At 50.0% G+C, this 26,006-nt stretch overlaps 2 protein-coding genes across 2 annotated transcripts in view; both read left to right on the forward strand.

Annotated features, from left to right (window-relative positions):
- Window positions 1-1,617: 1,617 nt before the first annotated feature.
- LOC142000556 (uncharacterized) lies at window positions 1,618-25,537 on the forward strand. The gene is made up of 5 exons (XM_074974939.1): window positions 1,618-1,757; window positions 6,324-6,927; window positions 7,507-7,966; window positions 24,380-24,797; window positions 25,514-25,537. The coding sequence occupies exons 2-5, from the start codon at window positions 6,345-6,347 to the stop codon at window positions 25,535-25,537; spliced, it is 1,485 nt and encodes a 494-aa protein (XP_074831040.1). The 5' UTR covers window positions 1,618-1,757; window positions 6,324-6,344.
- The window catches only part of TAOK1 (TAO kinase 1), a 107,119-nt gene continuing 105,802 nt past the window's right edge, over window positions 24,690-26,006 (forward strand). Inside the window, exon 1 of the mRNA XM_074974721.1 lies at window positions 24,690-24,797. The gene's annotated coding sequence lies outside the window, so the exon portion shown is untranslated. The remainder of the gene's footprint in view (window positions 24,798-26,006) is intronic.

Consider the following 26,006-nt stretch of genomic DNA (forward strand, 5'->3'; position numbering starts at 1 on the left):
TCCCCCCTCATTCTTCTCTTCCACAGATTAAACAATCCCAGTTCCCTCAGCCTCTCCTCATAAGTCATGTGTTCCAGTCCCCTAATGATTTTTGTTGCCCTCCGCTGGACGTTTTCCAATTTTTCCACATCCTTCTTGTAGTGTGGGGCCCAAAACTGGACACAGTACTCCAGATGAGGCCTCACCAATGTCAAATAGAGGGGAGCGATCACGTCCCTCGATCTGCTGGCAATACCCCTACATATACATCCCAAAATGCCATTGGCCTTCTTGGCAACAAGGGCACACTGTTGACTCATATCCAGCTTCTCGTCCACTGTAACCCCTAGGTCCTTTTCTGCAGAACTGCTGCCGAGCCATTCGGTCCCTAGTTTGTAGCGGTGCATGGGATTCTTCCGTCCTAAGTGCAGGACTCTGCACTTGTCCTTGTTGAACCTCATCAGATTTCTTTTGGCCCAATCCTCTAATTTGTCTAGGGCCCTCTGTATCCTATCCCTACCCTCCAGTGTATCTACCTCTCCTCCAGTTTAGTGTCATCTGCAAACTTTCTGAGAGTGCAGTCCACGCCATCCTCCAGATCATTAATGAAGATATTGAACAAAACCGGCCCCAGGACCAACCCTTGGGGCACTCCACTTGATACTGGCTGCCAACTGGACATGGAGCCATTGATCACTACCTGTTGAGCCCGACAATCTAGCCAACTTTCTATCCACCTTATTGTCCATTCATCCAGCCCATACTTCTTTAACTTGCTCGCAAGAATACTGTGGGAGACCGTGTCAAAAGCTATGCTAAAGTCAAGGAACAACATGTCCACTGCTTTTCCCTCATCCACAGAGCCAGTTATCTCATCATAGAAGGCAATTAGATTAGTCAGGCATGACTTGCCCTTGGTGAATCCATGCTGAATAAGGGGAGCAACCAACTGCTCCCTGGGCATTGCAATGTCTTGTAAGTTCGTATGTACACATACAATGTCCTGCACACAGACTGTATACATAGATCCCACAGCCATGTACTCTAGCAGGGGTTCCACGCTGCTGGGTGATCATACAGGCAATCAACACTCCATATAAGCATGGTGCATTTCAAAGCTGCAGCCTGACACTGTGGGGCAAAAAGGCATTTCCTCCCTACTTGACCTAAATTTGGGATGTTTGTTCTACGTGGGCCCCTCCTGCCAGCTCATGCAGGCTGGCAATGCAGTCCCCTATGCACAGATAAGTCCTTTCACCCTCCTGGGCTCCAAAGCAAGGGGATTTCTTTAATGCCAGCAGCCCTGCAGAGAATGCAGGAGACAGTCTAGTGTGCTGCAATTTACAGCCAAGGCCAGTTATATAATGTGTTTTTCTGCTGTTTCTAGCTTGTTAGCAGAGGAGATGGCCCCTGAAATGGTTCCACCACTGCATCTGATACTGCTTTATTGTGCAGGGCAGACCAGGCATTCCCAGGGTCTTGTGACGCTCTACTGGGAAACCACATTGTTTTCACGGAGCTGGTCTCACACACCAGCCTGAGCCTTTTCTGCTTCCTTTCAGACAATGGGTAAGGAAGCCTGCTGAGACCTGACTCCCACTGGTACAAACCTATCTTCGGCCAGGATCCAGAGGAGCCAATAACTCACAAGAATTATTGCCATAGTAATGGCCCTGGGACAGCAGAACCAGCCAGCAGCCTGAAGCCCATGCACCACAGCCATCACCTGGGGGACCAATGCACCAAGCAGGTCCACTACCTCGCAGCATCAATGTGAGGTAAGAATGCCCAGAGCTGTGGACACAAGTGCCTATCTCCAAGGGCTGGGAAAGGTGGCCAGGTCAGTGTGCTCTGGGGTAAAGCTCAGTGAGCTGGGTCCCAGCTCAAAGGGCCCTGGAGACTTTTAACCTGATTAAAAAACCAAAAACCAGTTTGAACTGATCAGCAGCGCAGTAGGTCATAAGTGAGTATCAGCTTCCATGGGAGTTGAACCCATTTATTTCAGGCCCTCAGCCTGGACTTAATTAACTCATTAGCAGAATCCTTTACATCCAGGGTCCAGACTTGTTTTGGGTGAGCGCTGGTCCTTGCATATCACTGCAGCCAAAACCCAAACCAGGACCCTGATGGCCTAGAGTCAGCAGCTCCCCAGGGTGACCCAGTCAGGAATTCTCTCCTGGACCAAGCTGGTAAGAGCTCCCTTGAACTGCTCTTGTCTGCAGTCATCTCCCTGGCTAGGCTGCTACTGTCTGCACAGGGCCGGTCTCAGCTAGAAGCTGCCTCCCTCTTGTCCAAGCTAGCAGAAGCTCTAGGGGGCTGCTCTTGGCTGGAGTCCCCTTCCTGCTTGTCAAGGCAGTTGGAGCTGTGCTTAGCTGGGGTCACCTCCCTCTCCATGGCGTAGGAGCCAGTTTGTATTGGCTGTAGCTGCAGATGGCTCTTTGCAGGTCCTGCAAGGGCCTTTCACAAACTGTTCAAGTGAAAGTAATGAACACACTTGCCCCAGTTATGGCGCTTAGTGAAAAGCAGCCTCAGGTGACCACGCAGTGCTTGGCAAGCGAACCCTCCCGAAGGAGCCCAGTTGGATTGGCTAGTTTGCTGACAGAAATACATAAAATAGCCAGGAAATAGGACACTTTTGAAAAATGGCTGCTTCTCCTTCTGACTGTGACCCCCACGGGAAGTATGTTCAACCCCCACTCTGTGATTGGCTCCGTATCGTGCCCTCTATGCTGTCGCCCAGAGCCCCTCACCAGACCAGTGGGTGGGGTCACAGAACTGATGGCCTCCATGCTGCCCCACCCACGTGCCGCTGCCCTAGAGAGGGGAGCCTGTAAAGTGCCCTGTCAAAGCATCACAGAAATAAAATGCCAAGAGGAAAAGGCTTGCCGTGAAAACACTCCATCGTAGTTAGTGACACAAACCTGGAGGGGCTTGGTCTGCCCTTCTGTGTCCCTATCTCCTGCTGCACTCTTTGTCTCTCTCTGCCATAGTTCAGCATTTCTAGTTCCTAAATCCTGCTTAGCTGGTTAACATGCAGACCTTTCCCCTGGGTTTGCCCGGCTCCTCTGACCGTGCCAACGCGCGCGCTCCAGCTGATGTCGCGGCTACCTTTAAGAAGGAGGCTGACCTGCGAGCTATTCTTAGCTGTGCTGTAAAGTCATGGTGCTATTTTGATCCCATCTCTGTACTGTAAGCTGCAGGCTGCTGACAGGCTCTGCACCCACCATGTGCCACAAGCACCTTAGTTGTAAACAAGGCTGCATTGTGACCTTGTACCTGGGCTTGTCTTCCCTTCCTGGGGCTGCAGGCTCTCCACACACATTTCAGGAATGAGCACCACACTGCTTGGGAATGACAGAAGCTGGCCCCGGCTCCTACTCTCCTTTGGCCTGCGCTGCTTCTGGGACTGCAGAGGGTGCTGCGGATCTACTGGCCCCAGCACACACCTGACTTGCCAGTCTTACAAGTGGGCAAGGCATCAGACAGGGATTTGCACAGCTTAGTTTGCCTCAGGCCAGCCGGTGTTCGGGGTGGGTGAGCGCATGCCGAGAGAAGGGTGTTACATGGAGCTCTGTGCAGGATGGGGGAGGGGAGCCTTGCACATAGCCTGATGCTGGTCTGACTGAGCTCTGGTGTCTGGGAGATCCAGCAGGGAGTGCGCTGGGCAGAGGGGCGGCTGGCCTGAACACTGGATCTCTCCGGAGGAGGAAGCCTGGTGGGGCTGTGCAGCAAGTGTGGACTGTGAGCAATCCGAGTGGGAGTCGGGGGGAGGGGAGAAGCAAGTGGGACTGAGTTGAGCAGAACCGGAAGCAAGGAGGATAGGGGAGATGAGCTGGCTGAACGGGGAGCAAAGGAATCCCATGCATCAGTGTGTGAGTGAGTGAGAGGGGAGTGAGTCAGATGGGAGGGGAGGAAGAGTGAGGGAGGGAGTGCGGGTCACCGCAAACAGCTGCCCCTCCAACAAGCCCAGGAGGGCCCCATCTCGCCTTTGCTGTTTGCTGGGGACCCTATAGTCACTCCACTTTATATGGGGTTAGGTAGCCCCCTCCCTGCAGCTTCAAGATGACTAGGGGCCTTGCACCTACAAGGCTGTTTAGGCGACTGTCCCCTTCCCCACTCCACTAGGATTTCTGGGGGACAGAATGAAGACCCCAGAGGTTGAGCAGGAGCATGGAAAACTCTTCCCCTCTCGCGGCAGCTGCTCAGGCCAGGAGCATCTTATTTCCTCTAGCCTGGCAGCTGGGGAGCCTGCAGAGGCTGTTAGGGATCATGGAACATCTCTAGCCCTGGGCCTATTTACTGCTGCAGTGGGGGGTTTGCTTGCCAACCCTTACTGCCCTATTCCTGAATCTAAAGTGAGATGGGACCCACAGGGCCTGTTGGGAGGCTGGGGACAGCTGGATAAACCCACGAGGCTGAGACTTTTCCTTCAAAGTGGGACTCAACCTTCTAGAGCAACGTGGAGCTGTTGGTCCACTCCTGTCCTCCTATGAAGTAAGCTTCAGGGCTTAGACTAAAAGCCCCATGAGGAAGTAGGCCCCAAAGGGGAGTCATTCCAGCTCTGGTTGTGGGTCAGACTCCTGTTGTCCTGACCTGATTGCTCCTGCCCTCTGGACTTTCCTGGGAAAGCTTGCTGTTGCCCCTACCCCATGCTCCTCACAAGCTGCATTTCCACAGTGTTGTGAATCAGAAACTCCAGCACAGCACCACTTGTACATTGGCTGGGCGGGTTGTGAATAACAGGACCCTGTCAGCTGTCCAGACATGGTGTGGACATGGCCCATCTAAGCAACACAGCTTTGGGGGTGATGTCAGTGGGCATTAGGCACTAGGTTGGGGCTGGGGCTCGAGGGGCCCTTTGGGTAGAAAGCAAATTTCCGGAAAAAACCTGGTATGGATAGAAGCTGGTCCTCAGCAAAGCCCTAATCCCATGGCAGGTGCTCATTCCATTAGCAGCACCTGCCTCCTGAACACTACAATCAGAACGTCAGGCTGAAAGGGACCTCGGGAAGTCAGCTATTCCAGCCCATGTGCTGAGGCAGGGCCAAGTAAGCTTAGACCAGCCCTGACAGGAGTTTGTCCAACCTGTTCTTAAAAACCTCCCGTGGTGGGGATTCCATGACTTCCCTTGGGATCCTGTTCCAGAGCTTCACTACCCTGAGAGTTAGAAAGTATTTTCCGAATATCATAAAAACAACAAGGAGTCCGGTGGCACCTAAAAGACTAACAGATTTATTTGGGCATAAGCTTTCATGGGTAAAAAACTCACTTCTTCAGATGCATGGAATGAAAATTACAGGTACAGGCACAAATATATATTGGCAGATGAAGAGAAGGGAGTTACTTTACAAGTGGAGAACCAATGTTGACAAGGCCAATTTAGTGGATGTGGTCCACTCCCTATAATTGATGAGGAGGTGTCAATACCAAGAGAGGGAAAATTGCTTTTGTAGTGAGCCAGCCACTCCCAGTCCCGATTCAAGCCCAAATTGATTGTGTTAAGTTTGCAAATGAATTGTAGCTCAGCAGTTTCTCTTTGAAGTCTGTTTTTGAAGTTTTTTTTTGTTGAAGGATGGCTACTTTAAAATCTGTTATTGAGTGTCTAGGGAGATTGAAGTGTTTTCCTACTGGCTTTTTTATGTTACCATTCCTGATGTCTGATTTGTGGCTATTCCTTATAAACCTATTATCCTCTAGGTGCTTACAAGCTCATTGTTTAATAATTTGTTCCAGTATCTTTGAGGTATCACTTAGTTTGGGGCTTGGGAAGGTTTTATCTGCTCAGTTTTACTGGGTGTGTTTCCTATTGAATCGCCCCTCTTGGTAGCCAGGGACAGCTCAGGTAACAATGTGAGCAGGTAGAAAAGGAGTACTTGTGGCATCTTAGAGACTAACCAATTTATTTGAGCATAAGCTTTCGTGAGCTACAGCTCACTTCATCGGATGCATCCAATGAAGTGAGCTGTAGCTCACGAAAGCTTAAGCTCAAATAAATTGGTTAGTCTCTAAGCCCTGGTCTACACTAGGACTTTAGGTCGAATTTAGCAGCATTAAATCGATGTAAACCTGCACCCGTCCACACGATGAAGCCCTTTATTTCGACTTAAAGGGCTCTTAAAATCGATTTCCTTACTCCACCCCTGACAAGCGGATTAGCGCTTAAATCGGCCTTGCCGGGTCGAATTTGGGGTACTGTGGACACAATTCGACGGTATTGGCCTCCGGGAGCTATCCCAGAGTGCTCCATTTTGACCGCTCTGGACAGCACTCTCAACTCAGATGCACTGGCCAGGTAGACAGGAAAAGAACCGCGAACTTTTGAATCTCATTTCCTGTTTGGCCAGCGTGGCAAGCTGCAGGTGACCATGCAGAGCTCATCAGCAGAGGTGACCATGATGGAGTCTCAGAATCGCAAAAGAGCTCCAGCATGGACCGAACGGGAGGTACGGGATCTGATCGCTGTATGGGGAGAGGAATCCGTGCTATCAGAACTCCGTTCCAGTTTTCGAAATGCCAAAACCTTTGTCAAGATCTCCCAGGGCATGAAGGACAGAGGCCATAACAGGGACCCGAAGCAGTGCCGCGTGAAACTGAAGGAGCTGAGGCAAGCCTATCAGAAAACCAGAGATGCGAACAGCCGCTCCGGGTCAGAGCCCCAAACATGCCGCTTCTATGATGAGCTGCATGCCATTTTAGGGGGTTCAGCCACCACTACCCCAGCCGTGTTGTTTGACTCCTTCAATGGAGATGGAGGCAATACGGAAGCAGGTTTTGGGGACGAAGAAGATGATGATGAGGAGGAGGTTGTAGATAGCTCACAGCAAGCAAGCGGAGAAACCGGTTTTCCCGACAGCCAGGAACTGTTTCTCACCCTGGACCTGGAGCCAGTACCCCCTGAACCCACCCAAGGCTGCCTCCTGGACCCAGCAGGCGGAGAAGGGACCTCTGGTGAGTGTACCTTTTAAAATACTATACATGGTTTAAAAGCAAGCATGTGAAAGGATTACTCTGCCCTGGCATTCGCGGCTCTCCTGGATATACTCCCAAAGCCTTTGCAAAAGGTTTCTGGGGAGGGCAGACTTATTGCGTCCTTCATGGTAGGACACTACACCACTCCAGGCCAGTAACACGTACTCGGGAATCATTGTACAACAAAGCATTGCAGTGTATGTTTGCTGGCGTTCAAGCAACATCCGTTCATGTGTTATCCTCAGGAGAGTGAGATATAATCCATGGTCACCTGGTTGAAATAGGGTGCTTTTCTTCAGGGGACACTCAGAGGAGCCCATTCCTGCTGGGCTGTTTGCCTGCGGCTGAACAGAAATGTTCCCCGCTGTTAGCCACAGGGAGGGGGGAGGGTTGAGGGGGTAGCCACGCGGTGGGGGGAGGCAAAATGCGACCTTGTAACGAAAGCACATGTGCTATGTATGTAATGTTAACAGCAAGGTTTACCCTGAAAGAGTGTAGCCAGTGTTTTATAAAATGTGTCTTTTTAAATACCGCTGTCCCTTTTCTTTTCTCCACCAGCTGCATGTGTTTCAATGATCACAGGATCTTCTCCTTCCCAGAGGCTAGTGAAGATTAGAAAGAAAAAAAAACGCACTCGAGATGAAATGTTCTCCGAGCTCATGCTGTCCTCCCACACTGACAGAGCACAGACGAATGCGTGGAGGCAAATAATGTCAGACTGCAGGAAAGCACAAAATGACCAGGAGGAGAGGTGGCGGGCTGAAGAGAGTAAGTGGCAGGCTGAAGAGAGTAAGTGGCGGGCTGAAGAGAGGGCTGAAGCTCGAATGTGGCGACAGCGTGATGAGAGGAGGCAGGATTCAATGCTGAGGCTGCTGGAGGACCAAACCAGTATGCTCCAGTGTATGGTTGAGCTGCAGCAAAGGCAGCTGGAGCACAGACTGCCACTACAGCCCCTGTGTAACCAACCGCCCTCCTCCCCAAGTTCCATAGCCTCCACACCCAGACGCCCAAGAACGCGGTGGGGGGGCCACCGGCCAACCAGCCACTCCACCACAGAGGATTGCCCCAAAAAAAGAAGGCTGTCATTCAATAAATTTTAAAGTTGTAAACTTTTAAAGTGCTGTGTGGCATTTTCCTTCCCTCCTCCACCACCCCTCCTGGGCTACCTTGGTAGTCATCCCCCTATTTGTGTGATGAATGAATAAAGAATGCATGAATGTGAAGCAACAATGACTTTATTGCCTCTGCAAGAGGTGATCAAAGGGAGGAGGGGAGGGTGGTTAGCTTACAAGGAAGTAGAGTGAACCAAGGGGCGGGGGGTTTCATCAAGGAGAAACAAACAGAACTTTCACACCGTAGCCTGGCCAGTCATGAAACTGGTTTTCAAAGCCTCTCTGATGCGTACCGCACCCTCCTGTGCTCTTCTAACCGCCCTGGTGTCTGGCTGCGCATAACCAGCAGCCAGGCGATTTGCCTCAACCTCCCACCCCGCCATAAACGTCTCCCCCTTACTCTCACAGATATTGTGGAGCACACAGCAAGCAGTAATAACAGTGGGAATATTGGTTTCGCTGAGGTCTAACCGAGTCAGTAAACTGCGCCAGCGCGCCTTTAAACGTCCAAATGCACATTCTACCACCATTCTGCACTTGCTCAGCCTGTAGTTGAACAGCTCCTGACTGCTGTCCAGGCTGCCTGTGTATGGCTTCATGAGCCATGGCATTAAGGGGTAGGCTGGGTCCCCAAGGATACATATAGGCATTTCAACATCACCAACAGTTATTTTCTGGTCTGGGAATAAAGTCCCTTCTTGAAGCTTTTGAAACAGACCAGAGTTCCTGAAGATGCGAGCGTCATGTACCTTTCCCGGCCATCCCACGTTGATGTTGGTGAAACGTCCCTTGTGATCCACCAGAGCTTGCAGCACTATTGAAAAGTACCCCTTGCGGTTTATGTACTCGCCGGCTTGGTGCTCCGGTGCCAAGATAGGGATATGGGTTCCGTCTATGGCCCCACCACAGTTAGGGAATCCCATTGCAGCAAAGCCATCCACTATGACCTGCACATTTCCCAAGGTCACTACCCTTGATATCAGCAGATCTTTGATTGCCTGGGCTACTTGCATCACAGCAGCCCCCACAGTAGATTTGCCCACTCCAAATTGATTCCCAACTGACCGGTAGCTGTCTGGCGTTGCAAGCTTCCACAGGGCTATCGCCACTCGTTTCTCAACTGTGAGGGCTGCTCTCATCTTGGTATTCATGCGCTTCAGGGCAGGGGAAAGCAAGTCACAAAGTTCCATGAAAGTGCCCTTACGCATGCGAAAGTTTCGCAGCCACTGGGAATTGTCCCAGACCTGCAACACTATGCGGTCCCACCAGTCTGTGCTTGTTTCCCGAGCCCAGAATCGGCGTTCCACAGCATGAACCTGCCCCATTAGCACCATGATGCATGCATTGGCAGGGCCCATGCTTTCAGAGAAATCTGTGTCCATGTCCTGATCACTCACGTGACTGCGCTGACGTCGCCTCCTCGCCCGGAGCACTTTGCCAGGTTCTGGTGCTGCATATACTGCTGGATAATGCGTGTGGTGTTTAATGTGCTCCTAATTGCCAAAGTGAGCTGAGCGGACTCCATGCTTGCCTTGGTATGGCGTCCGCACAGAAAAAAGGCGCGGAATGATTGTCTGCCGTTGCTCTGACGGAGGGAGGGGCGACTGACGACACGGCTTACAGGGTTGGCTTCAGGAGGCTAAAATCCACAAAGGGGGTGGCTTTACATCAAGGAGTAGTTCAGGCAGGACTTCACGGAGGGTTCCAATAAGAAATGGTGCACCTAAGTTATTGTTCTTATTGGAACAAGGAGGTTAGCCTGGCCTCTGATTGATACATGGCTAGATCTACCTCGCAGCACCTTCTCTGTGAGTGACTGCAGTGTGACCTAGAGGAATGAGTCCCCTAGACAGGGCAGGAGGCAAATGAGTACAAAACAAATCTGGTCTATTTCTTGTTTTGATCCACTCCATCTATCTTTTACATCTTTGGCTGGCAGCAGACGGTGCAGAAGGACTGCAAGCCATCCACATCTCATGGCTGCTCGGCAGAAGATGGCACAGTACGACTGCTAGCCATCCTCATCTCTTGCCTGCCTGGCAGAAGATGGCACAGTACGATTGCTAGCCATCGTCATCTCTTGCCTGCCCGGCAGAAGATGGTACAATACGATTGCTAGCCATCGTCATCTCTTGCCTGCCCGGCAGAAGATGGTACAATACGACTGCTAGCAATCCGTATTGCCTGCCTGCTCACCATTAGACGGTTCAATACGACTGACTGCAGGACTAAAGAGAATGACCTGGTCAAGTCACCAAAAATTTAGTCCCTGCGCCCATGTCTGCCCAGGCGCTCCCAGCCGACGTGGCCAGGAGCACCTCGGACATGACGAGGACGGGTACCAGTCATACTGCACCGTCTGCTGCCAGAAGGCAATGGGTTGCTGCTACTGTGTAGCAATGCCGTACCGCGTCTGCCAGCACCCAGGAGACATACGGTGACGGTTACCTGAGCGGGCTCCATGCTTGCGGTGGTATGGCGTCCGCACAGGTAACTCAGGAAAAAAGGCGCGAAACAATTGTCTGCCCTTGCCTTCACGGAGGGAGGGAGGGAACGGGGGCCGGACAATATGTACCCAGAACCACCCGCAACAATGTTTTAGCCCAATCAGAGTGCTCCATTGGGCTGCTCTGGACAGCACTCTCAACTCAGATGCACGATTGTTTGCCATTGCTCTGACGCAGGGAGGGGCGACTGAGGACACGGCTTACAAGGGTAGAGTTCACGGAGGGTTCCAATAAGAAATGGTGCACCTAAGTTATTGTTCTTATTGGAACAAGGAGGTTAGCCTGGCCTCTGATTGATACATGGCTAGATCTACCTCGCTGCACCTTCTCTGTGGGTGACTGCAGTGTGACCTAGAGGAATGATTCCCCTAGACAGGGGAGGAGGCAAATGAGTACAAACAAATCTGGTCTATTTCTTGTTTTGATCCACTCCATCTATCTTTTACATCTTTGGCTGGCAGCAGACGGTGCAGAAGGACATATTGCCTGCCTGCTCACCATAAGACGGTTCAATAGGACTGACTGCCGGACTAAAAAAAATGACCTGGTCAAGTCACCAAAAATTTAGTCCCTGCGCCCATGTCTGCCCAGGCGCTCCTGATCACACAGGCGACCAGGAACACCTCGGACATGACGAGGACGGCTACCAGTCGTATTGTACCGTCTGCTGCCACAAGGCAATGGGTTGCTGCTACTGTGTAGCAATGCCGTGCCGCGTCTGCCAGCACCCAGGAGACATACGGTGACGGTTACCTGAGCGGGCTCCATGCTTGCGGTGGTATGGCGTCCGCACAGGTAACTCAGGAAAAAAGGCGCGAAACAATTGTCTGCCCTTGCTTTCACGGAGGGAGGGAGGGAAGGGGGGGACTGACGATATGTACCCAGAACCACCCGCGACAATGTTTCAGCCCCATCAGGCATTGGGATCTCAACCCAGAATTCCAATGGGCAGCGGAGACTGCGGGAACTGTGGGATAGCTACCCACAGTGCAACGCTCCAGAAGTCGACTCTAGCCTCGGTACTGTGGAAGCACTCCGCCGAGTTAATGCACTTAATGCACTTCTGTGGGGACACACACACTCGAATATATAAAACCAATTTCTAAAAAACCGACTTCTATAAATTCGACCTTATTCCGTAGTGTAGACATACCCTAAGGTGCCACAAGTACTCCTTTTCTTTTTGCGAATACAGACTAACACGGCTGTTACTCTGAAATGTGAGCAGGTGTTGTTCCTGTCCTGCTCTCAAATACAGTCCACGTGCCCTGTAGAGCCCAGACCACCCCCCCACCCCCGGCCTGGAGGTTTGTTTGAATAAACACAGATGTAAACAATAAGGTAACAAAGTTCAGCTCAAACTTTCTGCACAGACGTTGGTCAGAGGGATCCTCCCTCAGGAATGCTCAGCCCATGTCCTAGAGATCTTGTTTCTAAGACAGCCACTCCCATCTCCTTTCTCTCTGGCTGGGACAAGTCGCCTGCCTCAGGGAGTCTCCAGGACCCATGTACCTACCTGCTTCTAGTAGGAGCAGCTCCTGATAACAGGATAGACTGTTCCAGGCAAATACTGCCAACCTGTTAGAGGCAGATTCATTCCCTTATCTGGGATTTTCTTTATTTGAGTGTTACTATATTTTGTTGGGTGTTTGGGCTTGCTGCAGAGGTTGCTTTAGCTGGTCTCCCTTTTCCGCCTGATCTACGTTACATACAGCGTGGCCTTCATGCTAGTGAAATCGATCAGCCATTGGAGCGTATCTTGTTCAGGACTGTCAGATCAGGTTGGTAGGAATATTTTGTTGGTTGGTTGTTTTGATGCCAACAAGACAATGTGATGGCTAGGATAATATTTTTGTTTTAATATATCTTTTTTTGTAACAGAATGGAACAGAACTGGGGTAGGTCTGCCAGGGACAGTGAACGCACTTGAGACACTGAGATATTACCAGTAACATTGTGTCAGGACCAGAAGTCTTTGGATCCAATGCAGCATGGCATTCAGTGGCCCTTCCTTCCCATGGGGAGCTGTGGGCAGCACCACTACTAAGCATTGTATGATGAAAGTACTTGACTAAGACTGAATAGTCAAGCATTCTTTGTTGCATTCTTTCCACCCCACACTTCCGCAACCTTGTGTTGGGATTTCACATACAGAGGATAATAAACATTATGTAGTGAGAGTGTCTGACAAAATGGAGAGAACAGGTTACCTGTCAGTTCATGCAAAGCATCAGCATTTCCTCAGAGCAGGGCTTGACAGAGATAGATTAGATTAGTGCTTGTAATATTCTATCTATCTATCTATCTCTAGGTCCTTATGCTTCACCCATCATTGCACCTGTTATCTGAGTCCCACTATTAAAGCACTACTGAAATCAGGTTATCACTTGTCTTCAACAGTTATGTAAGACATCAGATTTCCACTCCCACACTGCAGGCATTTTACTAGACAATACAATGGAGCTCATTTTTCAGAAGGAATCTCCCAATATGGACAATTGTCTGCATGGAAAGACACCAGCACATACAGTAACGAAGTACATGCAGCTTGCCCCACAGACAGTAATAATAACAATAAGTCTCCCATCAATTATGCAGACTCAGACAAGTGCACATAATATCCTCTTCTTGCCATTCTCCTGTGTCACCTCTAGAGAGTGCAGTTGTAAAGGAAGAAATAAAAAACTGCCTCACAAACTCCAACTGGTAATCTGTGACTCAGGATATTTAGACAGACAGGAAAGATGTTTGCCTATTTTCAGCTGTGCCTGGATAGCAGCACTGGGGCACCAGCTTGGGACAGGAGGGCATTGGAACCCCCATGCATTGTTTAGCAGTATGAAAGAAAACCCTCCTAAGGCACTGAGATCAGGATGCACACTTCATGTGCTAAGTCAAGTTAAATGAGTGAATCAGCAGATCCCCAGTGCAGTTAAAGGTGGGCAGCCCACAGGGTGAGCCTTCCACCTCCTCCCCACCACCACATCATGCCAGTGTACCTCAGCCCTGTCTTGGAGGGATTAACTCTTGAGGTGAAGGAAGTTCAGTCTCCATAGACTATGCAGTTCTTGGTTTGTCTGCCAAGAATGCCAACAAGTGGACTAGTACATTTTGTCAGTGTTTATGGTGTGTTTTGTATATACATAGACACCCGGCTTCCAGGAACTGGACTGAGATCACCAATTCATTTCACACAGGGCCCACTGAACACCTGGCAGCTTTTGGTCACTGCACATCTTCTGGTATTGGAGCCAACGACACAGAGGTGAAAGGCTGCATATCACCCCCATTACAAATTGCTTGAGCACTTCCCAGCTCTTTAAACCTCTGACCTGAGCTCCCAGCCCTGTCCCCTGCCTGGAAAAGGCATTAAATCTCCACTGTGGAAGGCAATGCTCCCAACCTCCAGGAGAAATGTAGGAGGGGTGAAAAGAATAGAACCCGATGCCTAAGGGGAAAGGTACAATCAGAAAAAGAAGAGTAGATCTCAGCAGTGCGTGCTGTGCTTCACCCCAGAGGGTAGAAAAGTGACCAGGACTCAGTCAGATCTACAACGGTTCTTGGCTTCTTTATCTACAGTGAGACTATATTGCACTTCCCCAGCTGATGTCCCTGGGTGCTCCCGAAGTAGCCGTGCAGCTGTGGGCTCGCTCTTCTTGCCATGCCCCAGACATAAGTACCTTCCCAAGTGAACGCTCCATAAGAGGCTGCTGCAGTTTGAATGTTTTGGTTGCATGCTGAGGCATTCATATGCCCCTGGCTCAAGCTTCCTGTTCTCCTGGAGACAGGGAGACAGGCACCAGGATTGTTATTGGTAGGCCATCCAGAGCCAATGGGAAGTGAGCATCTTTGAAGGAGGGCTGCAATTGGGAGGCTACTAGGGAATAGACTGTTGCTGCCTATGGATGAAACTGCAAATCTGGCACGGTGAGCACTGCACAGATAGACACCATCTAGATGAAAATGGGAACACACATGCACATCTGAAAAGAGCAGCATTGGTGCTGGAACTGGGGGTGCTGCTGCACCCCGTGGCTTGAAGTGGTTTCCATTATACACAGGGTTTACAGTCTGGTTCAATGGCTCTCAGCACCCCCACTATGCAAATTGTTCCAGCCCCCCTGAAAAGCACTGCTCAGTTCAGGGGCCATTGGTTGCCACTTGTGACCCATGTGTGCTTCCCTTTCCACGTGGCAGCTGGTCCCTGTGGGAGAAAGACAGCCTTTTGCTTTTAGAGTCTAGGCATCCCTTTTGTTCACATAGCAAAGGAGCCGTATTATGGGCCCGCTGGGCAGTTTAGGGCACTGGGGATGAAATGCCAAAGCTAGCTCCCTTTAGTCTGAGGACGTCACTGCTGTCTGGTGAGCCACAGGAGCCTCTGGGAAGGTGTGTGAGCTCCTGTGTGTAAACTGCATGTTTGACCCAATGGCAATAGCTGAAGAGAGCACCACGTGATTATAGCGCTTATTGCCTCTCACCTGATGGCTCATGACCACCCTATTGATCTGAGATGCACAGATACTGCTCCACAAGCTCATTCCCCCTCCTTTCCTCATAGCTTGTCCTTAGTTATGCTCCCCTAACCCCTTCAGCTGGTGTCCCAGAAACCTCCCCTGCCCAAACAGGAAAAACATTGGTGGCAAAGATTTGCTCAGCCAGTGAGGGATACCTTGAAGGAACCAACACCCTTTCCTTGCACCTATACAATAAGGGGTCTCAAACCTCTATGGCTTGTCCTGCCCTGCTTGGGTCCCCTCTCCTCTAGCCTCTCATATTACTGCTTCAGTAATCACAAATGCTTTCAAATAGATAGGAGGCAAGGGGAGGGAAGTTTACTACTAAGAGATCCTGAGAACATCTGGGACACTGTCCTTTTCAGGGCAGTATCTTGTGAAGACACACAGAGTTGCTACATTCAGTGGGATGTTGGTGATGTGCATTCCCACAGTTTCAGCTCCCCAAGTCCTTCACTTCTGTCTGGGGTCTCTGGATTCCACTACAGCCCATCTCAGATCTGTGGGTGGTGGAGCCTTCAGCAAGGTCACAGCAAGCACTGACAGGCACTGATGGGTGAGTCATGCTGCAGTAGCCAGGGTTGGTAGCAACAGGTTTGTTGATCACTATGCAGTCTAACTCCTGATCCGGAGTCTCGTTTAAGAGCAGAGTGCAATGTGTCACAGATTTGTTGTGCAGGGCTGTGGAAGAGTAAGGGCCATATTTTCAGTACCGGTGCTTGTTTATCTAGAGCGTAGTGAGATCCATCTCCTAGAGGCATGTTTCAAACCACGTGACACTGCATGTTTTCTTCAAAAGGAAAAGTAAAATGGGAGCTCCAATTGGGTTGTTGGGGGGACATGTTCATTGTAGCTCCAGTCTGACAGACCAGCAGCACCACTTGGGGAGTGAAAGTGGGGGCAGAACAGCTGACCTGGATTGAAAACAGAGATGCCGGGGTTAGTGAGGGTACAAGGAGACTTTTCCTCTTTATTACCTGAACTACCAATCCACGGGTGTTCAGGGTAAAGTAGGGCTGGGAAGAGTTCTGTACAGAAAAGAGAGGGGAGTTACAGAAGTGCCCTGAGACGTTACGGCAAGTGGCTGTTTTAGCTTCATTGCAATGATGTTCTGTTCAACTTCCAAGGAAGTGTTTCTGTGCCCATGTATTCCTCCTAACACTCACTTCCTTTCAGAGTGCCACCCTGGCAACTGTTCCTACTAGTTCTCAGCTAACATAAGCTGTCTTACTGACTTGTCTTATAAGGGAAAGAAAATGTCATGGCAACTGGATAACTATAGCAAGTAACATATCCTCCCAGGATCATTGTATTAGACATCTTTGGCCCTTCTCAGCCAAAGGCCTCTTGAGAACAGCTCCTGTCCACCCATCTCATCTGCCTGGTGCCCAGATGTAGGGCAAAGGCTTCTTCTGTGCTGCTTCTTACCATCTGCTTCATCTTTTCTCAGCCATGCTGCAGGGTAAAGTCCTCTCCAGCAATGTTCCTTCCCTGTCCATCCCAGCTGAGCGAGTGCCTCTTCAGCACTGACCACAGGTTTGAATGGACACAGATTTGGATGGCCTCTCACCATGCTTGTTCTCAGTCCAAAGTGTTTTCTTTTGTTTTTAAAGATTCAGGTATACCCTGAGCTGTGACTATGTTTATCAGCCACTCGGCTACCTCTAACATCTGGTCTAATTTATCTCAGGGTGACATATAGTGTTGGTCTGTATCTGTCATAACACATTGTGAAGGGCCGTGATATGGCATGAGTGGTGCATCCCAGCATACAACTGCCAGCTAGGACATTTATGGCGATCCCAGCAAAACAGTTTACATACAGTGAGAGTGTGTGGCGGGGAGGCCGAACAGCCCTGAGCAGGGGATTACTGTCAGTCAAGGGGCCATGGACACAGAACTCACCTCTAGAGGAGCAACTGTGTCTGTACAGTAACACACTTCCATACTCTTTGTATAGACATGATGGTTAATTGAGTCAGCATTGAATGGATCTAAAAATGGTGAATGTTTTACTGGACTTTACTCAGCTATTATCATAGGTTCCATGTAGAAGAATAAATACAATGAAATAGACTGATCACTACGGAGGATGAGGTGGAGAAAGTCATGCTATGTAGAGGTTTACCAGGGGCTGGCATGGAGACCAAGTTGGATAAAGTGAGAGAGAAAATCAGGAATACACTGTTTGCTGTTTTTTATGTTGTGTTTTTCCTGATTACAGTCTTTGAACACAGACTGCTCAAAAAAGGCCCTGATCGTGCATTCTGATCCACAGCAGACCCATGCAAGTCTCCACACAGGGGCAGGAGTCCACCTGCATGGGTCAGCTTGCAAGATCAGGACCTAAGAATCACCTCAGGGAGAAATCCAATCAGCACATATATCGTAATCTATATGGGCAGAGACATTGGGCTCAACGGGTAGTGATCAATGGCTCCATGTCTAGTTGGCAGCCGGTGTCAAGTGGAGTGCCCCAGGGGTCGGTCCTGGGGCCGGTTTTGTTCAATATCTTCATAAATGATCTGGAGGATGGTGTGGATTGCACTCTCAGCAAATTTGCAGATGATACTAAACTGGGAGGAGTGGTAGATACGCTGGAGGGGAGGGATAGGATACAGAAGGACCTAGACAAATTGGAGGATTGGGCCAAAAGAAATCTGATGAGGTTCAATAAGGATAAGTGCAGGGTCCTGCACTTAGGATGGAAGAATCCAATGCACCGCTACAGACTAGGGACCGAATGGCTCGGCAGCAGTTCTGCGGAAAAGGACCTAGGGGTGACAGTGGACGAGAAGCTGGATATGAGTCAACAGTGTGCCCTTGTTGCCAAGAAGGCCAATGGCATTTTGGGATGTATAAGTAGGGGCATAGCGAGCAGATCGAGGGATGTGATCGTTCCCCTCTATTCGACACTGGTGAGGCCTCATCTGGAGTACTGTGTCCAGTTTTGGGCCCCACACTACAAGAAGGATGTGGATAAATTGGAGAGAGTCCAGCGAAGGGCAACAAAAATGATTAGGGGTCTAGAGCACATGACTTATGAAGAGAGGCTGAGGGAGCTGGGATTGTTTAGTCTGCAGAAGAGAAGAATGAGGGGGGATTTGATAGCTGCTTTCAACTACCTGAAAGGGGGTTCCAAAGAGGATGGCTCTAGACTGTTCTCAATGGTAGCAGATGACAGAACGAGGAGTAATGGTCTCAAGTTGCAATGGGGGAGGTTTAGATTGGATATTAGGAAAAACTTTTTCACTAAGAGGGTGGTGAAACACTGGAATGCGTTACCTAGGGAGGTGGTAGAATCTCCTTCCTTAGAGGTTTTTAAGGTCAGGCTTGACAAAGCCCTGGCTGGGATGATTTAACTGGGAATTGGTCCTGCTTTGAGCAGGGGGTTGGACTAGATGACCTTCTGGGGTCCCTTCCAACCCTGATATTCTATGATTCTATGATCTCTGAGAAACTACAAGCCAATGTCTTTCTCCCATAGAGAGAGTTGGAGACGATGCTCAAGTATCACCGAGGCCTGGTCTACACTACAAAGTTAGGTCGACAGAAGCTGCCTTGCATCAACTTCATTGTGCATGTGTCTACACTTAAATTTGTCTCCCACGGATGTGAGCACCCCGTTGCAGTGAGTAATACCACCTCCCTGAGCAGTGTTGAGCCACGGTCGATGGACTGTTGTAGATAGAGTGCGAGTGTAGATACTGCATTACTTGTGTTGACCCTAACTGTCCTCTATCAGCTGTCCCACAATGCCTGGCACTGACTGCTCTGGTCACAATTGTGAACTTCACTGCTTAAGGTAACAGAGACTGGAGACTGGAACAGAGACAGTGTGCTGGATAGTGGCAGGTTGCACACTGGGATACCTACCCACGGTACACCGTCCTGGGCATTGATACGCACTCCTAGTGAGCACGCAGAGTGCTGACACAAGGAGCAGCCCCTAAAACAGTGTGTGTGTCATACGGGAAAAATACAAAATTGGCAAGAACCAACATTTAGTTTGGCAAATTTTGAAAATATTTCCAAAAACAAACCTGTGAAGAGCTCTCGCAAAGTAACACACTTTTCTGCTGAGATCCTGATTGATCCTGGCTGCCACAGGCTACAATGGCACATTGGCTGATTCACAATTACACAAGAACAGAGCAGTCACTCTGGAAGGGAAAGGTGTTGAATCATACTGTCCACCTCTTTCCCAGTTTTGTTTAGTAATGTTCAGTAAACCTATTGGTTAGAACAGGGAACAGGAAGCCAGGAAGCCTGGATTCAACTCATCCCTCAGACACTGACTTACTGTGTGACCCTGTGTAAGCCATTTTCCCTCTCTGTGCCTCAGTTTCCCTCTTTGTGACATGGATAATAATACCTTCCTGTCTCACAGAGCAGTCATGAGGCTTAACTAATTTTTGTAATTATTGTGTGTGAGACAAACTCATTGGACGAAAGGCACAAGGGAAAGGTGAAGTGTTATTACTGGTGTGGCTAATGCAGGAAGTATATGTGTAATGGGTCAAGTGTCACTTCATTTCTTAAAAAGAAAAGGAGTACTTGTGGCACCTTAGAGACTAACCAATTTATTTGAGCATAAGCTTTCGTGAGCTACAGCTCAGCTCACGAAAGCTTATGCTCAAATAAATTGGTTAGTCTCTAAGGTGCCACAAGTACTCCTTTTCTTTTTGCGAATACAGACTAACACAGCTGTTACTCTGAAACTTCATTTCTTGGAATTACCACATACCTGATTGACACAGGGATACGGTCTGACACGATGCCTTTATTCCAGCTGATAAACATGTGGCATGGCAGTTATACTCACGTATTTTGCTCTTGTTTATACAAAAGAGATGACAAGCCAGTTCACTTTGACCAGAACACGTTTTTCCTGTATAACCTTGTAACCCGTAATTAGAGCCTCAACTGAACTGTGGAGAATTATGACAGGTTTCATGGGCTAGTAAAAGCCAAACAATTCCTGATTCTCTTGCATTTCACAGTTGATCCTGGCTAAGCAAACAAAAGTACCCACCTCCAGCATCGCTTTTATTAACAGATAATGAACAAGGTGTGAAAGTTAGTTTTTAATCAATATACAGTAAATGAGAGAATAAAGTTTAAAATGTCAGTCCCCTGACAGGATTTGAAGCAGCACTTATTGGCTAATTGTTTATGCCCTTTGCTCTGTGTGCTTTTTTTTATGCTGATCATTTCCCTAAAAAAATCAGTGAAAGTGGCAGGTCATAACAGCAATTTATAATAGCCAAGTTTCTTTAATTCATGCTTTTGGATTTATTTTAGGGTTGGTATTTCTTTAATTTGTTACAAAGGGCCAGACTGAGCTAGTACCTGGATGGGAGGCCTCCCAGGAAGAGCTAGATTGAGCAGTCTGAGATGCTGTGCCCCGAGCAGCCAGCACTCAATCTAATCTTAATTTTACCTCTACGGAAAGTATTTATAGAACACCCATTACTATGGAATGTAGGCCCCTTTTCTGCCGAGACAGTTCTGAATCAGTGCCCCTCTGTGGTACACTAGGGGGTGATGTACTGCTGGAGGTGCTGTCTTTGTTCTGAGACATAAAACCAACCTCACTGCGGTTTGAAGTCACTAAATAACCTATGGTAGGTTTCAGAGTAGCAGCTGTGTTAGTCTGTATTTGCAAAAAGAAAAGGAGTACTTGTGGCACCTTAGAGACTAACCAATTTATTTGAGCATAAGCATCCGATGAAGTGAGCTGTAGCTCACGAAAGCTTATGCTCAAATAAGTTGGTTAGTCTCTAAGGTGCCACAAGTCCTCCTGTTCTTTTTGTAAATAACCTGTGGCACTGCTACAGAAGTAGGGGTGTTAACACCAATATCCTGGCCAAATTCCCACTTCAGGTCATTATAATGTGTCTTGAATAAATTCCCGCTACCCTTTCCCTGGAACACGGTATTCTTCTCTACTTCCTGTCCTAAACAATTGTGCAGTGCTGATGTGTGTTCTTAATGGCCTTGACTATACTAGAAAAGTTACACTAGTGTAACTAAATTGATTTTAAATTGATCTAGTTAAACTAGCACAAGTCGTTAATGTAGGCAAACAAACTGGTTTAAAGAAAAGGAGTACTTGTGGCACCTTAGAGACTAACCAATTTATTTGAGCATAAGCTTTCGTGAGCTACAGCTCACTTCATCGGATGCATACTGTGGAAAGTATAGAAGATCTTTTTATACACACAAAGCTTATGCTCAAATAAATTGGTTAGTCTCTAAAGTGCCACAAGTACTCCTTTTCTTTTTGCAAATACAGACTAACACGGCTGTTACTCTGAAACTGGTTTAACTCTTTCTTTCAGATTAGCTTGCATCAGTAAATTACCAAATTAAACTAAACCAGTGTAACCTCTTGGATGCCTGACAGGACCATCTGAAAGGGTAGCACAAGCAAATACAGGCAGCAAGAGGAAGCCTAACAGGGCTTGAACAAAAGGGGACTAAGTGTACATTTATTTCTAGAAAGTCACAATTTGTAATGACTTTTGTGTCCACGGGTTATGCTGTGGTTTATTACATGCCATGACCTGTTAAAGCAGCCACAGAAGATCCTTACCAGCTGCACCAAATGAGAATTTGGCCCTCCTTGTTATGAATTTTAAAGTCTGCAGGAACAAGCACCAGGCTGGAAGTCAGGAGATCCTGATTTCTAATCCTGACTCAGTGTGGCCATGGGCAAATCACTTCCCCGTACTGTCTCAGTTTCCTCATTGGTGAAATGTGCATAGTAATACCTACCTCCTAGGGATGTTGTGAGAATTAGTTAGTTAAAACCCATACAGTGCCTTGAACAGATAACACTCTGCACAAATGCTAAATATTACTATTGTAACACTTGCAATAAGAGCATTTATCATTTCTAAGTTGTTTTTAACATTCCAAAAACATACCCTCCTATGCTCATAATGTTTTAGGAGACTGGGCAATATAAGAAACAAAATCCGTGCTTTAGATGTGGTTGCTTGGAATGTGGATGGCTTTGCTTTTGTGTCAGGTGATGTGCTACAAACATCTTTGGCAGATGTGTGACATCCAAACTTTCTGGAATGGCTGCCAGCTTCAAGGCTGGGCTGATCAAATTAATCTTCAGTTTGCCTATCCCAATGCTTCTAACAACATATGCTGGGGATGATGCAGTGATGACAGTAACCAAGTTTTGATAGTCATCTATATATGCCCTGATTTTCCTGATGGGAATCAAAGACTATGGTGTGAGACTCTCACATAGTGTAGGTCAGTGTAACTCTGGAGCTGTGCTGATTTGCACCAGCTGAAGATCTGGCCCATTAACGCCAGATACCCACTATTCGTATCCCCCCCTCCCGTGTTTTTACTCAGGGTTAAATACTACCTGATAAAAATATAGATGTTGCCTCCTTGAGCACTCTAAATATTTAATTTGGGAACCAGCGTGTACCATGCCAGCATATTCCTGATTATTGCTGTTACCTGATGGCTATCAAGAAAGGCCTCGGAAACGCAGGTAATTAGGTGTTATCCTCAGTGCCTGTTGGACAGTGTCCCCTGCTGGGGTTTCAAGTACAAGTTAGTTTACAGGGAGTCTCACAGGAAGTTGTGGTTTTGTTTTGTTTTTCTTTTTTTTAGCATTATCAACAATGTTTGGTTTGCAACAAATTCCTATTTCGTAGCCAAGGCGCCTCAAACTGTCTTTATACTATTGGTTAATATGTATTGAGCACTTTACAAACTATAGGGGACACAGTCATCTCACATGACTCAAGATTTAGATTTGGTAAAAAACAAACGTTTCCAAACCCAAAGTCCAATAGAACTGTTTCCATTAATTTGCCATTGAAGTGTCAGTGTCAATAACGGTTTTCAAACCTTCCCCTAAAACTTGCCCCCATGACTCTGAAAGGGAAATAGACTATAAACACAAATGAAACTGACTTCAATGATTTCCATTGCTCAATCTGAGAGAGAGAAACAGAGCAATTAAACAGCATGTGTGGGGAAAAGTGAGATGTTTAAATTCCTCTGGTATTAGTCTATAGGAAAAGAAATGCATGTCTCTACAATATGATTTTTAATTAATCCTCACAGAGCACCCATGTGAGATAAGTATTACCCTCCCATTTTACAGATGGGGAAACTGAGGCAGAGACATCCAGTGACCTACCCAAGTTCACAAAGGCATAATTATTAGAGGCAGGATTAGAACTCAGGAGTTCATGTGCTCAGGCCACTTAGCCTCTGTCTCTCCTCTGAGCTAGACCCAGGGCAGTGGCTATTCTGCAATAGCCCAGACTTGGTCAGGGGAGCTGGGGCTCACGATTTTTAGCTCTCACCTGGGCAGCACCCAGAGAAAGGCAGGTCAGTGTCACATCTACACCTATCTCCATAGGACCCCGCCTCTTCTCCACGCCCACACCCTGAGCCCCCCATGGGACTCTACCCACTCTACCCCCCACTCCCTCCACCCACTTTCCCCTCATGCCTCCTCCCCCCCATGGGACCCCACCCACGTCCCCCCTCTCCCCCTGCGCCCCCAAGGGACCCCTGAGTCCCCCCTCTCCTCACCCCGCCACCCCCCCTGCCCACTCTCCCCACACATCCCCTCTCCCCCCCCGCACCCTCAAGGGACCCCCGAGTCCCCCCTCCCCACACCCCCCCTCTCCTCACCCTGCCCCCTCTCCCCCCGTGCCCCCTCCTGCCCACTCTCCCCACACATCCCCTCTCCCCCCCGTGCCCCCAAGGGACCCCCGAGTCCCCCCTCCCCACACACGCCCTCTCCTCACCCTGCCTCCTCTCCCCCCCGGACCCCTCCTGCCCACTGTCCCCACACCCCCCTTCTCCCCCTGCGCCCCCAAGGGAACCCCGAGTCCCCCCTCTGGGAACCCCGCCCCCTCTCCCCCCGGGACCCTTCCTGCCCATTCTCCCCACACATCCCCTCTCCCCCCCGCGCCCCCAAGGGACCCCCGAGTCCCCCCTCCCCACACACCCCCTCTCCTCACCCTGCCCCCTCTCCCCCCTGCCCACTCTCCCCACACACCCCCTCTCCCCCCCGTGCCTCCAAGGGACCCCCGAGTCCCCCCTCCCCACACACCCCCTCTCCTCACCCTGCCCCCTCTCCCCCCCGGACCCCTCCTGCCCACTGTCCCCACACCCCCCCTCTCCCCCTGAGCCCCCAAGGGAACCCCGAGTCCCCCCTCTCCTCACCCCGCCCCCTCTCCCCCCGTGCCCCCTCCTGCCCACTCTCCCCACACATCCCCTCTCCCCCCCCCGCGCCCCCAAGGGACCCCCGAGTCCCCCCTCCCCACACGTCCCCTCTCCTCACGCTGCCCCCTCTCCCCCCGCCGGACCCCACCCGCGCGGAGCCGCCTCCCCTCCCGCGGCCGCGAGGCGGGGGGGCGGCGAAGTCTCGCGAGAGGCGGGCGGGGGCCGCTGGCTGCGGGCGGCGCGGAGCGGAGCGGCGGACGCGGAGCAGCCGGAGCCCGGGAGAGGCGCTGAGGGAGGCGGCACCGAGCCCGGCCCGGCCCGGCGACCCGCTCCGCACCGGGGGCACGGCCGGCCCCGCCCCGCGCTCGCTGCGGCCCAGCCCGGGGCTCCCGAGCAGGCGGGGCCCAGGCGGCCTCGGCTCCCCGACCCCTGCCATCTTAGCGGCCGAGCCCGGCCCCGGCCCCGGCCCGGGCCGCCTGCCGAGCCGACGGAGGGTAAGGGCCGGGGGCGCCTGGCGCCGTCGCGGGGGGCGGGGGGGCTCTGCCCGGGGGGGGCGCGCGGGGGGCAGGTGCCCCCCCCGCCCGCGGGAGCAGCGTCCCCGGCCCCCCCGCGCGCCACTGCAGTGCTGCGGCAGGCCCGGCCCGGCCCGGCCCGGGGGGCGGGAATGGCGGTTCCTCCTTTCCCTCCGCGGGCACTGCCCGGCCCCCGCCGGCCCGCCGCCGCCGCCGGAGACAGGGCTGCGCCCCGAGGGCGGCCCCGGGCTGCGAGCCGGCGGGAGGTGGCTGCTGGCTTCCTGTGCGCTAGATGGTTTCGTGGCTGTGGGGGAGCGTGTGGTAAACGCGAATCAGCCCTTGTCGGCGTCTGCCTCCCTCCCCTCCTGGCGTGAGGGGCAACGAGTCTTTCCTCGGTACAGTCAGGTGCTTTGTTTGTTTGTTTAAATAGCTCTTTTATTCCATCCTGCAGACTTGCTCCTCCCGGAGTGGTGAGTTTTTAGTGTAAATACCGTTTTGCTCAGTGCAGATGCGGGATTTAGGCGAAAGTGACCTATATAAAGACCTCTTCTTGCTTCCCTTCAGCTGTGTCTGTGCTTAGTGACCGTGCCCGCCTGTAAAATAACATTTTCCAAACATTTCAATCTGTCAAATCAAAATATCTAATTGGATCTAGATTTCTGAAACCTCTGTGTCGGTGTTGCTTTTGGTTCTTGCAGCAGTTATTTAGAGATGTCTTCTAACCCGATTTGCTGCAAACGTTCTTGGAAATGTTAGGGTTCAACCTTATAACAGTAAAAAAAATACAGTAGGTTCATTCCATATTACAGGGACTCCGACAGCACGGTGGTGGGTGCAGTACAAGAAATGGAAAAGAATAGAATTAGAACTATGTTGTCAAGTGTCAAGATTTAAATATCTTACTGAATATGAAAAAAATACGATTAGGTTTGAGACCCTTATTCTGTTTGTTTTCCCAGCAGAGAGCTAGTATTTATGGTGCTTGTACCTCCTGTTTATCATGGCCTGGAGTATTTCATTAGGTGGCATTTTAGTGAATGAGTTGGTTAAAGAGCAGTTGCTTTAACTAGTTGAACCAATTGTGACCTTAATCTTTGATGACCACATTTCTAGCCTCTTTATAGCAATTTCTCCATAAAGGCCAGATGAGTGAGATGTTACCTTCAGGTTTGAATTTCATTGATTGGTTAG

Source organism: Natator depressus, chromosome 17, assembly GCF_965152275.1.
Source record: "Natator depressus isolate rNatDep1 chromosome 17, rNatDep2.hap1, whole genome shotgun sequence".
Lineage (NCBI taxonomy): Eukaryota > Metazoa > Chordata > Testudines > Cheloniidae > Natator > Natator depressus.

Excerpts from the sequence above, each read along its gene's own strand:
- LOC142000556 (XM_074974939.1), top strand. The coding sequence starts at position 6,345 with ATGCAGAGCTCATCAGCAGAGGTGACCATGATGGAGTCTCAGAATCGC. Across the intron at positions 6,928-7,506 it reads AGGCGGAGAAGGGACCTCTG|CTGCATGTGTTTCAATGATC; the intron begins GTGAGTGTACCT and ends TTTCTCCACCAG. Across the intron at positions 24,798-25,513 it reads GCCTGCCGAGCCGACGGAGG|CAGTTATTTAGAGATGTCTT; the intron begins GTAAGGGCCGGG and ends TGGTTCTTGCAG.